Below are 18,311 nucleotides of genomic sequence, written 5' to 3'. Positions count from 1 at the left end.
CAGGGAGGATGGAATCATTCCAAAAAGTGCATGTAGCGTGTAGAAACGTGTGTTCTGTGCGCTGCACTATCCGACACAGACAGGGGATGCGAAATTTTCCATCAATAGCGGCATGGAGATGCAGATGCAGGTTTCCAAGGTGACCTCAGAGGGGCGTGGCAGGGGTCCTGTCAGCTCCACCATCCCTCCCTCTATCACTCTTTCTTCCATCTCCTGTAAATCTCTCGTTCCCTCTCCTCTCCTGGGAAATGAAGCTTCCCTGCGTGGCTCGGAGATTACGGCATATAGCCAGTATGCATAGTTTTAGGGCGGCCAGGAGAGGAGAGGCTTAAATGGAATCTTCCGGAATCTCGCAGAAAGTGAGGAGCTGCAGGGGCTAAAGGCCGTGCACAGGGTGACCTGCTAGCATGTCCTCATGTGTCTCTCCCTCTCGCATCTGTGCGTCAGTCAGATGAGAGTCAGTTACTCCTCAAGGTCACGAACCTTGACCATGAGTGAGTCCACCAGCTGAAATCGCCTGCCGGTGAAGTCCGACTGGACGCAAACATCTTGCAAACACAACAGTGAGCTGGTACCATAATTAACTCACTTAATTAATCTCACTATGACCCCATCCCTTACACCCAGTCCAGTATATTTATTGACAGTATTAAACTTTTAGTTTATTAAATTAACTTATAGTTTATACAACAAAGTGCTGAGTGCAATAAAACAGAGTGAACGCATTAAAACAGATCTTTTTAGTTATCCGATAGGGTCAGAGAGATAAAAACATTTAACATTAAACCCTTATAATAACTAAATTAACTATTACTTACCAGAGGATAACTTCCTACTGAACCGCGTAAAGCGAAGTTTGGAAGAAGCGCAAGAAACCAGGAATAACAGGATAACGGGAAAAAGCTGAAAAGTCCTCCCAGTCCTGACTGGTGACCGAAGCTCAGGAACAGCTGTCCTTTTGCTCCACAACTGATGTTCGTTGTGAAGCTATGCGGACAGAAAATGCCGGTAACACTTTAGTGACAAGGACAGATAAACACTCACGAAGACTGAAAAAAAAACACACAAATATACTCCCAAACGATCTACAAAGAACCGCAACAACACGCGCAGTGTATACTGTGTCTGCACCATTCTCACTGTGCGCAGGAATCCCAGTCACTGCTCCAGTGGGAGAAGCAGTCCTGCATGGTCCCTCGTGCTGACAGTGAGCACTTTTCACACTCAGGTCTCTCTCTGGCCGGATCGTTGGTGGGGTCTGGTGGTTCTTCACCCTCATCATCATCTCCTCCTACACGGCCAACCTGGCCGCCTTCCTCACTGTGGAGAGGATGGTGTCGCCCATCGAGAGCGCTGAAGACCTGGCCAAGCAGACGGAGATTGCCTACGGCACCCTGGATTCTGGCTCCACCAAGGAGTTCTTCAGGGTGAGACTGCGGCGATTCTGAGGCGTGCAGGTTCTGATAGAGATTCAGGTTCTAAGAGGCATGAAAACCTGAAGTCGTCAGACCAGGAGGATGTAATGAAAATCTAAGCTCTGGAGTGACAGTAAAGGGAGTGGAGAGTGCGGAGAGAGCGGAGAGTGTGGTGAGTGTGGTGAGTGCGGTGAGTGCGGAGAATGTGGAGAGTGTGGTGAGTGTGGTGAGTGCGGTGAGTGCGGAGAGTGTGGAGAGTGTGGTGAGTGCGGTGAGTGCGGTGAGTGCGGAGAATGTGGAGAGTGTGGTGAGTGTGGTGAGTGCGGTGAGTGCGGAGAGTGTGGAGAGTGCGGTGAGTGCGGTGAGTGCGGAGAATGTGGAGAGTGTGGTGAGTGTGGTGAGTGCGGAGAGTGTGGAGAGTGTGGTGAGTGTGGTGAGTGTGGTGAGTGCGGTGAGTGCGGAGAATGTGGAGAGTGTGGTGAGTGTGGTGAGTGCGGTGAGTGCGGAGAGTGTGGAGAGTGTGGTGAGTGCGGAGAATGTGGAGAGTGTGGTGAGTGCGGTGAGTGCGGTGAGTGCGGAGAGTGTGGTGAGTGCGGAGAGTGCGGTGAGTGTGGTGAGTGTGGTGAGTGTGGTGAGTGTGGTAGGTGCGGAGAGTGCGGAGAGTGCGGAGAGAGCGGAGAGTGTGGTGAGTGTGGTGAGTGCGGTGAGTGTGGTGAGTGTGGTGAGTGCGGTGAGTGTGGTGAGTGCGGAGAGTGCGGAGAGTGCGGAGAATGTGGAGAGTGTGGTGAGTGCGGTGAGTGCGGAGAATGTGGAGAGTGTGGTGAGTGTGGTGAGTGCGGAGAATTTGGAGAGTGTGGTGAGTGCGGTGAGTGTGGTGAGTGCGGAGAATGTGGAGAGTGTGGAGGTGCATTGAGGCTCTGTGATTCCTCACCATTGCTGAATTTGTTAATTCTGGGGCCCCATTAACCCCCCCCCCCAGATGTTTCAAAATCCAGTAGGTTGTAAATGATGTCAGATCAGAGGTAGCTAGCTGCTTAGCAGAACATGCTGCTTCAGCATTTCCTAAATAAGGAATGTGTCGATTTAATATTTAGTGTAATGATAGTTTGTTGCCAGCAGGGGGCCTTAGGAGCCCAAATGCAAATGCATTGCATAAAGATAATCAAACGTACGTCTATGCTAAGACATACGCAGATACAGTCAAACACAACGAGGGTAAAGATGCCTGCGTGTGTGACGCGATCCTCGCTGCCAAGCCGCAATGCTGAGGGTGGGGTTAATGTGAATTTTATGGGCTGGCATCTGCAGCGAGAAGCTGGGCATGACGTGCTGCTGGAGATCCGTCGGGCTGGAAAGGGGCCTCACTCTAATTAATGATCCCGGCTTCTCAGAACACCGCGTGCGGTCCCGCTCCCCCTCGCCACCCCGGGTCGTGCATGTGGGCGCGAGGGCCGCTCTCAAGTGGGCAGAGAGGTCAGGAGCGCGATTGGGGGGGGGGGATTTTTATGATGAAAGGGCCGGTATTAGTGGCTCACGACTCCATCTGCGGTCTCAGACCGCAGACTGTTTGAAAGATGGAGCCTGTTTCGGGGCGGCTGGGAGGTGGCCGGGATAGACGTGACTGACATTCGCGGCGACGTCCGTCACACTCTGCCAAGCATTCTGTCTCTCCTCACTGGAGGCCACCAGCGCCTCTCAGGCTGTCAGCACCTACATTACCTCCACCGCCATAAAGGAGCCTGCCACCGTTAAGTCTGCTCTGGGGGGGTTATGGGGCAAAGGGGGGGGGGTCACAGGGCAGGGTAGAGGGGATGCAGGAGTAGAGCATAAATGAACGAAAATCCTAAAGAAATGCCCACAGAACACAGTAACAGGGACAAGGCAAACAAATATACCGTATCTCCCCCCACACCACCACCTCTGTCCACAGACAGATGATCGTCCACCCCCCACCCTCCAGCTGAGAGTTACCCCACCCTGGTCGTCCTCACCCTCCGCCTACGCTGCCTCTCTGTGCAGGGAGGCTCAGCATTAATTAGGCATGATTGAGATGTTAATGTTACGTTTTAAATCACGGCGCGCAGAAGCTCGATGGAGAAGCCAGAACGTTTTTAACTACGTCAAAACAAAAGCACATAAAGTACAGCCCTATATCTGATCATCTGTGAAAATGTATACAAAACCAAACAACCAGTATTTGTAATTAGCCTTCTGACTTTTAGGGTAATACTATGAAGGAGCGATTTATCATTAATGGTTAATTATTTAAAATAATGAGCATCACTTTTTTTGAATGAAGACAAAGCAGTAACATGGTTCATATCCTGATTAATAATATGATGTGCCCCCCCCCCCCCCCACCCCACCCGCCACAGCGCTCCAAAATAGCAGTGTACGAGAAGATGTGGAGCTACATGAAGTCGGCGGAGCCCACGGTGTTCACCAAGACGACGGCGGAGGGCGTGGCCCGTGTGCGCAAGTCCAAGGGGAAGTACGCCTTCCTGCTGGAGTCCACCATGAACGAGTACACAGAGCAGCGCAAGCCCTGCGACACCATGAAGGTCGGGGGCAACCTGGACTCCAAGGGCTACGGCATTGCCACCCCCAAGGGCTCACAGTTAAGGTGGGTGGAATAGTGTAACAATGCCTCACCTGTTGTTATGGTATTCCACCTACCCTGATGTGCCTCTCTCCTCCTGCGGCCCACCTCCCCACGAGCGTGCACGCCAGGCACAGTGCCCTGGGCCTTGTCTGTCTCTCTCTTCTTTTATCTTGCAGGAGGTTCAGACCCCCCAGGTAAAACCACGGCCGTTCATCAAGCTAAAGGAGGATTTCATTTGCCGTTTCCCTCCCTGCACATGCCGTACGCAGGCGTTCGTGCCACCCGCTCACGCCGTGCAGATACGCAGCCCCAGCCTGACGCCAGTGACCCCGCCCCACCCAACCCAACCCCTCCCCCAGGGTCTGCCCGTGTTACTGGGTGGGGGGGGAGGGAGGGGGGGTCAGATAATATTCATCAGCGGCCATGACTTTATGTATCATGGTCAACGGGCACCATGCAGGTGCATGGACCGAATGATGATAAATACCGCAGCTGGATCAGTCTCCCGGTAGCAGATTGCTGTAAGAACTGCCTCCCGATTTATGTTTTTAAGCTTCCATAGCTCCCCACACCCCACCCTTCAGGATCCTCTTCCTGCTCCAATGCCCTGCCCTTCGTGGTGGACCAATGACGAGCCGGGTTCGAGCTCACGCAGGGGAAGCCCATTCGTGCATAAGCCTGGTCACACTCGGTTGGTGAGACAGACAGTCTGTCACCCTCGGGGGGCCGGAGCGGCCCAGACTGTCTTAGGCTCGTGGTTACAGCTGGCTGCGGGTTCAGGCCACGCCAGACAGGGGGCTGTCGGTGGGTCCATGACGTTAGTGATTATTGTCACTCGTCACTCTGCTCTCACGCGCAGCTAGTGACACGCAGGCAGGGATCACATGGCCAAAGGCAGCGCTGCTGTTTGCACGGCAGCGAGACACAAACTCGCCAAAACAACGCTGGTGTTATGCAGTTTTAATTTATTTTAATTAAGCCTGAGGAATTTCCCGATTGTACTGTTTTCTCAAAATACATGATTTGATTGTTTTTACTGTTGCAGATTAATTTTTTGACACTGCCTACAATTCGCTCTGGATAAACCTCTCTCACGCAATCGATCTGGCCCAGCAATCATACCCAAGGTGCTGCAGTCAGACATGCACCAAAACATGCAAACACACGCATGTGAAAGACACCAACGGTGACCTGCCTTAGCGGCTTGGCAAAGACCACCTGCATTCTGGAATCACATGGTCAGTTTCTGTCCCCCAAGGGTAGATTCTGGCCAGCAGGGGCAACAAAGACTCACAGGCACAAAATCGCAGGGGGGGAATCCGCTGTAGCATCTGGGGGGAACCGGCGGCCGTTAGTCACCGCTGGCAACCTGCGGACAAGAGAGGTTTATCCCGAGTAGGGTGACACTAACAAAGCTGTCCACTCCTGTCCTATCTTTATCCTCGATGACTTGTTCATCTTCTGACAAAATATGTTTTATCGTTTCAAGAAATGCTGTTAACCTGGCAGTTTTAAAACTGAATGAGCAAGGCCTGTTGGACAAATTGAAAAACAAATGGTGGTACGACAAGGGCGAATGTGGCAGCGGAGGAAGTGACTCCAAGGTTAGCCTCTATGTCACCACATGCGGGTAAACAGTATGTCGACGGGCAACCAGCGCATCTGCCCTGACCACACCCATGTCCTGACATGGCCACGCCCACACTGAAAATGGCCACGCCCACTCACGGGTGTGGTCACGCCCACACCAATGTGGTCACACCCCTCAGAACTCCCACGCAACCATGGAAACATCACAGGGAGAGCAGTTACTGTCAAAGCAAAAATATTCGCCCCTTGCCTGTCTCGCTCTACCCCCGGCTCTCAACACGTCTGCGATAAGACAGGGGCCTTAAGCAGCCGCTGCCACACCCGTGCCGTCGCTATTTTTGTTTATTTCACTTTACTGGCGCCGAATGACAGCTGATTTCCCATGAGGAGGTCGCAGCCTCGTTGTGTCCTCAGAAAGGGACACGGACCTCGGCAGGGAAGCTCAGGATGTGACAGCTGACGTATTCATCCGCATGGAAGTGCTACGGGAGGGCGGCCATGGCCAATAGTTTTGGGTTCACAGTAACTGCCCCCGTTTGTCACAGCGGGGGCCACCGCAGTATGCGCCTGTTGCTTAAAGTGACGGAGCAGGCCCCAGCCGCGCGTCCGCGGCCCGACCTCCAGTGGCCGTGTGACCGCTGGCGCCTGCACTCCGCTCACTTTGCACTGCAGATCTGTGTAGTTTTTACTCAATAACATAAGATAACATGTCATATGATGTTATTTATGTTATTTCCCACGTGAAGAACCCCCGTAAACCTTGCCGTTCTGAAACTCAGTGAATCAGGCGTCTTAGACAAGCTGAAAAACAAATGGTGGTACGATAAAGGAGAATGTGGACCCAAGGACTCGGGAAGTAAGGTCAGTCGCCACAGTCTGGGGACCCACTGCTGCAAACGCAAAGACTCCCACACCACTAGAGGGAGCCAGAGAGCTTCACAGCACACGCCAGGGCTAGAGAGGTGTCAGAGCAAGAAGCTTCCAGCTGCATGTGTGTGTTAACAGACGTGTATGTTTATGAGGGGCCAGTGCGCCCATAAACACGCGTGACTTACGGCCTAAGTCCTGCCACGAGGCCTCACGCAGACCAAACACTAGCATCCCTGATAGCTAAGGCTGACTCTGCTACGCAATACAGACCAGCACCCGCTTAACTAACAGTCACTATGCTGTGCAAATTAACAAGATTAATGAACAAACCGTTCGCAAAAAAACAGCAGTAATGTGAACTCCAGTGACAGAGTGCAAAGTTATCTTGCTCTACCCAGACATGACTAGCAGCGAGAGAGCAGGAGGATCACATGTAGACGTAGGGTGTTCGTACATAGCTCACCAACGGCCCGTGCTGTATCATCAAGATTCCATTTATGCTCAAACTTTTCTCACTGAAACTGTTGTCAAAGTGCTGTAGCCATTTTGTGTGTTGTCATAGTAATAGAACTGTGAGAGGGGGCTGTAAGTAGGGGCAGATTGTGCAGTAGTGCGTAGTTAACGTCTGAATGACTCAGTGTTGTTCTGCTGTGTTAATGTGTTGCTCGCGCCCTCCACTGTCGACCCTCCTGATTGGCTCTCTCCCTGTCTCTCGCCAGGACAAGAGCTCCCAGGCACTCAGCCTGAGCAACGTGGCTGGGGTGTTTTACATCCTGGTGGGGGGGCTTGGCCTGGCCATGCTCGTGGCCCTCATTGAGTTCTGTTACAAGTCCAGAGCTGAAGCCAAGAAAATGAAGGTGGAATCGACCGAACAGAATCTTAGCCCAGCTCGCAATCTCTCCCAGAGCACCCAGAACTTAGCCACTTATAGAGAAGGGTACAACGTGTACGGCACCGAGAGTATTAAGATATAGGGGTAGGATTTAGGGTCTCCTATAGTAAGTGGGGTGGTGCATTATTCATAGAGCTACGTCTTGTGGCGAGTTGTAAAGCTTCTTGTCTTTAAGTTCCATGTTTGTTCTGTTTTCTGATTCGTTTTTCAGGTTGTGTTTTATTTTCAGTTTCTCTTTCGGTTCTTTTCGGTTTTTTTTCCGTTCTGAGCTGCCCTCCTCCTGAGCTGTCGGGGGGGGGCAGACTTGCTAGCGCGGCTTTCGTTCTGTCCTTTGGCTGCTTGTGGTTGTGTCCGCTGTGGACTTTGGCTCACAGGCACCTGCATTGGGTACGACCTGGCACGCACCGGCCCGAAATATACGGCATCCGTCCCGATGGGCCGCGATGCAAGACCAAAATAAAACTAATAATAATAATGACAGCGAAGTCAAACAGAAAGGTGTTTTGGGTCGGACTTGAGTTTACCCGAGCAGGGGTGCTGCTAAGGATTTTGGGCCCCATGAAAAGAATCTTGACAGGGCCCCCAACACAGTTTATTGGGGGCTTCTCTGGGCCCCCTCTCAGTCATGGGCCCCGAGAATCGTCATCGTTTACCCCCCCTTTACAGCGCCCCTGTACCCGAGAGAAGCCTAAGCGGAAGCTGGTACAGTGTAACACACAGACGCTTTACATCAGAGTGCTGCTGACTGCTTTCATGGGCTGATTTAGTGACCGTAAGCACGGCTCACACACAGTGTTATTAAACGTCAATAAGGCTCTCTGGCTGGGTCACAACTGTTTGTAGTAAAGGGTAACAGATGGCCGGACTCATTAAGTGCATGTGTCCCTTTTGTGGTAACCAGACATGAATTAACTTTGTGTTTGTGGTTAAGAACAGCTGAGACCTTCTCTGAAGCTCAGAACAGTCTGAAGCCTGCTGTGATTCACCCACAGTGCTTTACTGACACTTAATGACATCTGTTTATTCTGTAGTGACGTACAGGAACCTCCCCAAGTCACTCAGCAAGACATTCATGTAAAGGGTTACTGTCCCGTGCAAAAAAAACCCTGCAGATGTAAACCTAAGAGCATCTATAAAACTCCAATGAGGTGACGGCTTCCCCCGTTATGACAAACCAGCAGCAGCATTATGGCTAAAAAGCGTGGATTTCCAGTATCATCAGAAAATGCAGATGTCTAAAATCTGTATTCCTCACGTTTTGCTGTTTGTCGTCCTCATTCGTTAATTGTTAGTTGTGCGTGCGTGTGTGTGCGCGTGTGTGTGCGTGTGCATGCGAGTGTGTGCGGTTTGCGTGCATTCGTGAGAATGCATTGTTGTTCATGTGTGTTCTGTGCACTTCTATGTTTCAGTGTATTTTCAAAGAAAAAGGTAGAAATACAAGGAAACTTAGACTTTCTTTCTCCTGTTTTTCCTCTGTCACTGGCCCCCACCTTTCCCCTCCCTGGCCACACCCTCCCTCACCCTGGCCACGCCTTCCCCTCCCTGGCCACACCCTCCCCCTCCCTGACCACACCCTCCCTCATCCTGGCCACGCCTTCCCCTGCCCTGGCCACGCCTTCCCCATGCCCTGGCCACGCCTTCCCACACCCTGGCCACACCTTCCCCCACCCTGGCCACACCTCCAGCTCACGTTCACAGAAGCCATGCGGAACAAGGCACGCTTGTCGATCACAGGCAGCGTGGGAGAGAACGGCCGCGTCCTGACCCCCGACTGCCCCAAGGCCGTACACGCTGCTCACCCCCTGCGTCAGGGCCCAGGTCTGGCCGTGGTGTCCGCTGAGCTGCCGTGAATACCAAAAAACACCCCAGTGCCTTATCACAAATACAACCGTCAGTCCAACGAACCAATGGCGAGCGAGGGAACAGATACTGAGCAAAATCCCACCAATAAAACGTCTGTTAATGAAATCTGGAGAGAATGAGGAGTGGAGGGGGACCATCAGCCGGGAATGAACGGCAGGCGAGTCAATGCAGCACAGACCACCAAGAACAAACAAGAACTGACAAAAGCTGACTTTCACCGCGTCACGTCCTAGATGCGCCGTCGCCCCCTGCAGACGACTTTATTTGGCCAAAGTCATTGCATGAGCTGAGCTCTGGGCTCCAGGCAGAGAGCCCAAAACCAGGACAGCGCCGCCTGCTGGAGGACGGGCAGGGACACGCCTACAAGACCACTAAACTGTACTTGAAACATAAACTGTGCTAATTAGCGTTTTCCATTAACTGTTACGTGAGTGTGCTTGTCAAACACCTGGCTGTGATCCCCGCAGCCAGAACATATTAGCTTTCGACTATCCATTGTTGACATGGGTAACACCGGCCAGTGTCTCGGGGGTTAATTAATTGCATTCATAAAATTATTACTGACAGACGTAAAGCGTCACTGTACTGAGCCAGAAAGAAATATTACAAAACATAAGTTATATGGAGAAAGGTACTAATGATATTATACAAAGTATGATGTCGTCAGTAACCGAACCGGACGATTTTTAAACCAATGTAAATACATAGATATAAGGACGTTTCTCTTTTACGACCATGTAGGAAGTTATTCATCGCAATAATGAAAATACAATGTATAGACACCACTTGTAATTAGGACATTTTTGAAACGGTAGAGTATATACACAATTCTGTACATATATATAAATGGACGGAGAATCGGTGTGTCGCGGCACCGGCACATCGTGCGTCCGTCCGAGTCCATGCTTAACGTGGAGCAGAACCACACGCTTCTGTCTGACGGGACCCAGCCCTCCCGGTTCTGCCATCAAATGCTTTTTTAACGTACCATTTGAGGCGAGCAGATACATCCGTATGATTAGTGCACATATCTTAATGTCCGTAGTCTAACTATCCTCTTTCTTTTTTTTTGGGGAGGGGGGGGGGACTACTAATGTTTCAGCTGTTAGGGGTGTAAAAAGTAAATAAAAATGTTTAAAAAATCAGAAAGAAAAATATAGAAAGTTTTATTTTTTCATTAAAGCAACCGTATTAGAGTTTCAAATTGAAATAATTTTTAATAATAAAAAAACATATGAAATGCGGACAATGTCGCAGTAATCAGTGCCACGGTCAGAAAGAAGTGTCCGGCTTTGGCCATTATATTTTAACACTGTGTTCTTCCTGTATGCCTTTTGATTTGTTTTCCTAACACTTGCACTTAGAAACACAGTACTCTGAAATCCACTTATCCACAAGCGGTTACATTTCCTTTGGAGAGAATGCGGTGTCTGTTATTATTTCGGACATTTCCAGCGGTCCTGAGTCATCAGAAGACAATCTCCTGGCCCTGAGGGCAAAATTCACATTTTACGATCTGTTTTCCCTCTCCTGCGAGGACGTGAGAGGTGCTTATATTACTGCGAAACAATCTGTGACATGGTGTTCCTCTCAGGCGATAATAGTGTTTATTAAGTTATACAAAAAGCGCAGTCAGGGAGAGAGCACGTGTTTTCGGTTCCGACACCTCTATCTGTAAACTAACCTCACTGGCTTTTCATTTTGGCTTTAATTGGACTTTCTTGTTTCAGCCACTTTTTTCTAGTAAAAATATATATTGCAACATAGGCGTGTTTTGTGCATTTTTGACTGGGAATGGGCCACATAATGCTGTGTGTGTTTGTGTGTGTATATGTGAGAGAGCATGTATATATTACATTGTATCGACCTGATGTCCCCGCAATGTGATAAAAACTTGCATTTTTAACATTGTGAGGACCACCTATTTGGTCCCCACAAGGGGAAACTCAAAGCTATAAAAATTTGTCACTGCAATTAATATACTAAAAATGCCCAAACTCTTGCGCAGTAGAACCTTGGAACTCGAACACTTCTTAACTCAACTGACACCGAATGGGTCTATTGATTTTTTTCCACTTGCATCTTGGAATCTTGGAACCCGAAAGATTTGGAACCCGAAATCTTGGAACTTGGAACTTGAACAAGTCGGTTGAGAAAAATCCAACCGCAACTCGACCGGAAACTCGGAACGCGACGAAACGAAACAGACTTGCTAAAACAGAGGCATCTCTGATGGTCTGACACAAGGGCAAACGGACCTCACAGGGTGCCCGACTCATGCATGTATTACATTGTGTGGACCAAATGTCCCCACTGAATCTCACAGACCTACAGACATTAGCTGAAGGTCTCACAGACCCTGATGACACACCTTACAGAAAATTACTTACTTAAGTGCCATTCTCCTGTGGTCCCCACCTGTGGTTTCTCTGGCACCGCCTGTCTGTCCTGGATGGAAAAATGCTTCTCAGCACAGAGAGAAATGTAGTAACAACAATATTAACTTAACTGGCTACAAGATGGTTTTACTGTAAAAACAAGCCCAATGCAAGAACCCAATTCGCAGAGACAGACTCTCATTTTACATTCAGCAGTAGTAAACATATAGTAGATGTGACATATGTTTCTCTCACAATAAAGGAATTATCCTTTAAAATATGTCATCTGTGAGTAGAACTCGCAGACAAGCCCTTAGGCAAATTCAGAATTAAGAGAAACAGCCAGACATCTCAGTGTATTTATATCACACAGATGACATATCTAAGTACAGCGGGTGGACAGGAATATGGAGACACCTAGCAGGGCATTAATATCAAGTATCTGATGAGTAAGGCCAGGACTGGCTTTCTGAACACATTCAGTCCATCTTGGAATGCTGTCATGCAAGATCTGAGCAAGGTACACTGGGATATTGGGCCACTATGTAAGAAGATAGGCCCCCTGGTCTTTGAGGGATGAAGGAGGTGAAAATGTAACTTCACACTGCGGTTAAGAACTTCTCATTAATGTTGAGCGATGTTTGTCTGTGGTGATTGGGAAGGTCATTCTACTTCATCCCGGTGCTCATGAAACCGATCTGATCTGTTCATGGTTTATGGGTACATTATCATCTTGGAATATGGGAACGTCGAGTGGTGATGCTGATCGAGTTCCTTCATCATATTTCAGGCTTTACTGTACTTCTATGTTCTTTACCAGCTATCCAGTCCACCTCTCCTCGTTGATGAGCTTCAGCTTGAGACCAATGTTCCTATTTGCTGATTGAGTTCTGTCACCATTTTTGAGGATTGACTGGGTGGTTTTCCCAGTTACTCAGTCCTTGTGACCACTGATCCTCTGCTGATTGAGTTTGTCACATGCTGTTACGGTTTCTGAGACTGTTCACATTGACACATGAAATAATTCTGCATGTTTTGTGACCTGTGCCTGAAACTCGGCCACTGGCCGCTTGGCCTCTTTGGGTGTCTGTTTATTGGCCCGTAGGGCTGATGGTCTGATCCCTTCCATAGCTGACACACAAGCTGCTCATTGGCATTCAGGCTCACCTCTATAGCTGGGTTTGTAATTGCGATTGAGTCCCTGTGGATTTTTGTCCCTGGCTCGCATACCAGAAGAAGTAGCCTTCTAAAGTATTAGTAACTTTCTATACTGCTGTAGTGGGTTATATCAATGCAAACCCTCCCCCGTGAAACACTTTTCAAAATTTAAACTCATTAGTTAAATATATCAATTTAGTGTCACGCATTTCAAGCCAGGCTCTCTCACCATTGATGGATCTGAACTGAAACCAGATCAAGTGAACAGGTTCCCCCCCCCCCCCACCCCTGTAAAATCGTGTGTCTAACAGAGGGTACAGCAACATCGGCAATTAAAAGACTTTGTCAATGTTCTGTAATTAAGCGCCAGCTGTAGTGAACGAGTCACCACAGTCGTCCATATTCACTTTGGGCAGATGATCATCTATCACTGGAGACAAGAGAAGGCAATTAATGATCATGGGATGGCGGGTGTGTTTTTAGAAGAAAGTCAGTGTAACAGGTAATCTATCATAAGCGAAATAAAACACTGACATTAGCTACACGGATCCCCATTGTGCGTTGGATCAGAGCGCCGGGCTAGAAGCATGTGCTTATTTCTGGTTAGATTGCAGTGGTTAGCGCTGGTGTACAGGCGCTGTGTTCATTGTGCTGTTATGTGTGATCCCCCTGCCACCCCGGTTTATTTTATTTATTACTACATCTAGAGAAGAATATAGTCTGAATAACAATGCAACAATGCAATGAAAAAAGTATTAAAATCTAAAATGATTATGCAGTGAGAAATCCTAGTGAGGAATTACTGAAGGGGTTTGCTTTAGCCCTAAAGCCTTCATTTGGACAAGTACATCGATCCCATGGGATTTCCGATTAAGGCGACCCTACCCTTAAGCCCTGCTCTAACCTGATTAGCAACCCTAACTCTAGCTATAACACTGATTGCTACCTACACCACCATAAAAAGGGCACCAGTTTGTACCTTTGCTTGTCACTGGGGCAGTACCCTCAAGGGCCAGAGTCCATCTCTGTACTGTACCTAAAAAAAGGTACGATTACCTACAGCCAGGGTACAGTTGGCAGACATTTGAGGCTACAGCCCCAGTGACAAGCAAAGGTACAAACTGGTGTCCTAGAGGGCAGGGGCAGACTAACTTCTCCGGGGTGATAGGGAATTAAAAAACGATGGACCATCAATCATATGCTAAGAAAAGCAGGAGGTGCCAGCAGTAAGACCTACCCATCAGGGTGGAGGTTGGAGGGGCCATCTGTAAAAATCATGGGGGAGGGGGCATAGCACTGGCAGATCAATCTGAAGAATTGAAGATATAGGCCCTTTACATTATTATAGATTATGATATTTTAACTGATATTGTTTAAATGGTTTGGAGTGGAAATTTGATTTATGTGTTTTGCCACATTCCGCAACCCTAACTCCAAAAATATGCAGCAGATCACTTGTATGCTTAGCAAAACACTTGCAGTTTAAACTTGTAGGCCTAAGTGATGTATACATGAAGCTTGTCACACACACCTAGCTGCCACACAGGGGATTCTGGGGCACCAAGCGTCAAGCGCTCCTTTTCGTGCACAAAATCAATTCTGTGCCACAAAAAAGCATTATTTTATGACGAAATCAAGTACTGCTTTGCTGCATTTTGTCCACAGAAAGACAATACAAAAGGTAAAAGGAAACAGACCACGAGGAGTCAAAACAAGACAGCAAGACAGGGAAAGCAGGGGAGAAACACAGGGCGCCGGGTAACAAGGGGGTAGCAGCAGGATCACACGCGTAACAATACAATGACCAGACTGGGGAGCTTAGGACGAGGAGGCACTATATACACCACAGATGAGGATTAGACGAGAGGCACCTGGGGATCATCCACACGAGGGCTGAAACAAGAGGTACCTGGGGATCGTCCACATGAGGCCTAAAACGAGATGCACCTGGGGATCGTCCACACTAGGGCTGAAACGAGAGGCACCTGGGGATCGTCCACACGAGGGCTGAAACGAGAGCCAGGGTTAAACGAGGAACAAGTGTGGATTGTTAGCACCACACCACACGGAACACAGGGGAAAGAGGCATACTGGACATGACTAATGTATTTTTAGTTATATTTAGTGGTGAAACAACATGCACCCACAGTGCTAGTCTTATTTTAAATTAGGAAATCCATCCATCCATTTTCCTAACCGCTTATCCTACTGGGTCACGGGGGGTCCGGAGCCTATCACGGAAGCAATGGGCACGAGGCAGGGAACAACCCAGGATGGAGGGCCAGCCCATCGCAAGACACACTCACACAACATTCACTCACGCATGCATGCATGCATGCATGCATGCATACCTACAGGCGATTTTAGCAACTCCAATTAGCCTCAGCATGTTTTTGGACTGTGGGGGGAAACCGGAGTACCTGGAGGAAACCCCACGATGACATGGGGAGAACATGCAAACTCCACACACATGTAACCCAGGCGGAGACTCGAACCCGGGTCCCAGAGGTGTGAGGCAACAGTACTAACCACTGCACCACCATGCTGCCCCCAATTAGGAAATCATTATTTTAAAATTATTTTGAAATCTTTCTCACATCGTATCTTGTGAAATTCTGTCCTTCCCAAAGTCAGACTACTTCCGACGCCAATGGAATCCGGTCTATGTCGTCTTCCGGTGAGCACACAGACATTTCTCCAGAATCTCCAGCCTTGTATAATTTATATAATTAATTTAAATAATCACGGCCTAATTCACAACCCGACAGTTTTAGCGATGAAGGTTGTTATTAAAAATGTCGCTGTGTTTGTGCGGATGTCCGATGCAATGTTCATTTCAAATTATGATTTGCAGGAAATGTTCATACATCACGCTATACACGGAAAGCAGTCAAATACATCACTCCATAACATTTTATTCTCTACCATAAAATACACAGCAATCAGAGTCCACGTTAAACTCTTTACTTAGGAAATGTAATTAAGGCAGTGGTAACGCCTATCAACATTTAAGAAAATTACTTTACAACTTTCACAAACTGTAAAGAAATACCCGGCGATTCTTCTTTAAAACACGCACACAGTACACAGCCTTAAATGACAGTATTTCCACACCAGCTTTGATTTTCCGCGTACATGCGGCACTTAGACTAAGACACACAGCACCTGTCATTCATTTAGGTCACGGAGGGTAACAACACACTGACAGCTAAACTTTAACTCGTACTCGGGTGACGGCTGCAACATTTTTAATGTATGACATATGTAGGTGCATATATATTATACATACTACATACATAATACATGTATACAATGCGCATTTTATTTCTTTACTTCTGCTTTTTAACTTCTAGACGGGGGAAAAAGGTTTCACTACCGCAGGATTCTCACACATCAACAGTCAGCACATCAGAGGAATGTGTGTACTCTAAGGATGACCGAGTGATGCCCCCCTTACACCCCCACAACAAACCGTTTGGAAAGGAAAAGTAACCAGTAACCTGAAATGAACATGCTTTTCCTTTCCAGGGCAGAAACATGGAGCAGAGAACTCTCTAGGACCAGGCTTGTCACATCAAAATAACGAAGCACATCCATCTGTACCTGCTCTGTCCCACCCTCCTGCTCCACCAAGCCTCACTGCCACTGGACACCCCACCCCCCAAAGAGGTGGGCTTGGCACTCTGTGCCCCTCTCCAGACTGTTCCAACAGCACCCCCTAGTGGCCCTGATGAAGGGCCAACTGCTGACCATCCTTCTGCAGCTGCAGCCTGTCCTTCTCCACCTGGAAGCGCTCCTTCTCCATCTGCAAGCGGCCCGACTCGAACTTGAAGAACTGGAGCCGCTCCTTCTCCAGCTGCAGACGCTCCTTCTCCAGCTTCAGCTTTTCCGCCTCCAGGTCCACGGGCTGCCAGGGCTTGCGATCTTTCTCGCAATCCATGGGCGTGGCCTGTGGCGGTGGAGGCGGGGCCGGTGTCCGTTCTGCCTGAAACATAAGCAGCCGAAGTCGCTCCCGCTCCACCTGAAGCCTCTCCTTCTCCAGCTGCAGCCTCTCCCGCTCCACCTCCACCTGACGTAGCTTGTCCTTCTCCACCAGGAGGCGCTCCCGCTCCACCTGCAGGCGCTCCGTTTCCACCTGCAGCCGATGCTTCTCCAGATCCAGCCGCTGCCTCTCCAGGGCAATCAGCACGCCTGTGCCGTCGGCACCAGCCACACTCGACACGCCCACTCCGGTCACACCCGCCCCGAGACCCATTCCCGAGCCCGCCCCCAGGTCTCTGGCAACGGATGGCTTGGTGGCACTCAGCATGCCAAACTCATCGATGTGGGCGAACACCTCTGGGATGCGGCTCTCGCGCTCCACATCGGGCAGGACAGAGGGGAAGCAGTCATCGTCCTCATCCTCCCCTTCGCCATCCGCCTCCCCAGCCTCGCCATCCAGCTGCAAAACACCATAGAACGTCCTGTCAACCCTCACCTCCAACCTGAGCGGGCGACACTCACACCAGACACCCTCAAGCTAAGTAACATACCCTGTAGGTGCTGCCCTCCTCATCCTCCAGCTTGATGCTGGACAACGGGTGACTGCTGGGTTCTCCTAGGTCCGGCAGGTCATGCCAGTCGCAGGCAGAATCCTTGGGGAAGCCACTCAGGTCCACAGACTGGTCCCCGCTCAGCGAGTTGTCATTATCCGGTGACGAGTGGTCGTACTCACTCTTCAGGCCTGATAGCTCCGCCCGGATCTGCTTCCTCTTCATCATCGCGCGCCAGTCCAGGTAGCGCCGCTTGACCTCAGCCGCCGTGCGCAGCTCGCCCTCGCCCAGCGAGTTCACACAGTCGGCCACCTCATCCCAGGCGCGCCGCTTCAGCTCATTGATGGCAGTATTCTGCTGCCGGGAGAAGAGCACGTCGCGCCGCTTGTGGATCTCCCGGATCAGCGTCTGCGTCTCCTTCACGCTGTAGTTACTCTTCCGCTTCCTCTTCAGGTGCTTCATCTGGAGGAAGTCCAGCGCGGCGGCTGGGTGCTGGGAGGACGTGGTGTCGGCGTGTCACCGGCTCTGCCGGAGGGTGGGGGTGCCGTAATGCTCGCTTGGGCTCTCCTTCCCTGCTGTGGAGCCTCTCTCAGGGTGTCTGCAAACAGGAGAAGGGTCATCAACAGAAGCAAATTCCCTCCATAGAAATCTGAACTCACTCAATCATTAACTGCTGCGCCACCTGCTGTTTTAGACGTGCTTCACTTAATTATGTGGCAGCGTTTCTCCTTTCTGCAGGAGCTTTGCCTTCACTTTGTCTGTAAAAAAGAAATACAGAAAATCACTGGCAGAATGGTTTGCTGATTTCTGTGCTGGTCTTAGGAAAAATCCACATGCAATAACCATCCTCGCCCCCCCCCACAACATAGGTACTGGATTTCTGCCTTACTCCACCATACTCTTCAGTTACTCGCAAATTCCATTAAGATGTTCCACATTTCACCTCTATTTCAATGATTAGTGGCGGTCTCGGTTTCGTAAATAGCGCCGCCCTTGCGTTAGGTTAGGTTA

General features: G+C 49.6%; 2 protein-coding genes across 10 annotated transcripts in view; one reads left to right on the top strand and one right to left on the bottom strand.

The window, feature by feature from the left end:
* Nucleotides 1–10,994, top strand: part of gria4a (glutamate receptor, ionotropic, AMPA 4a) — a 54,996-nt gene extending 44,002 nt beyond the window's left edge. Inside the window, exons 12-16 of one of the 9 annotated variants that reach the window (XR_007383194.1) lie at nt 1,229–1,427; nt 3,791–4,038; nt 5,507–5,621; nt 6,354–6,468; nt 7,197–7,334. Coding sequence is in view for 6 of the 9 variants with exons in the window: in XM_048981760.1 (XP_048837717.1) it covers nt 1,229–1,427; nt 3,791–4,038; nt 6,354–6,468; nt 7,197–7,334; nt 9,055–9,219 (865 nt within the window). In the remaining 3 variants the exon portion in view is untranslated. Of the gene's footprint in view, nt 1–1,228; nt 1,428–3,790; nt 4,279–5,506; nt 5,622–6,353; nt 6,529–7,196; nt 7,476–9,054 lie in introns of those variants that run through there. The other 8 variants (XM_048981760.1, XM_048981759.1, XM_048981761.1 and 5 more) reach the window with 8 other exon arrangements.
* Nucleotides 10,995–15,658: 4,664 nt separating this feature from the next.
* Nucleotides 15,659–17,808, bottom strand: msantd4 (Myb/SANT-like DNA-binding domain containing 4 with coiled-coils). The gene is made up of 2 exons (XM_048980933.1): nt 17,301–17,808; nt 15,659–17,209 (listed from the first exon to the last, which is right to left on the bottom strand). The coding sequence occupies exons 1-2, from the start codon at nt 17,760–17,762 to the stop codon at nt 16,487–16,489; spliced, it is 1,185 nt and encodes a 394-aa protein (XP_048836890.1). The 5' UTR covers nt 17,763–17,808; the 3' UTR covers nt 15,659–16,486.
* Nucleotides 17,809–18,311: the final 503 nt, after the last annotated feature.

This window comes from Brienomyrus brachyistius, chromosome 17 (genome assembly GCF_023856365.1).
Source record: "Brienomyrus brachyistius isolate T26 chromosome 17, BBRACH_0.4, whole genome shotgun sequence".
Taxonomy (NCBI): domain Eukaryota; kingdom Metazoa; phylum Chordata; class Actinopteri; order Osteoglossiformes; family Mormyridae; genus Brienomyrus; species Brienomyrus brachyistius.
The sequence above is the reverse complement of the archived record's forward strand: the minus strand, read 5'-3'. Positions and strand labels throughout refer to the sequence as shown.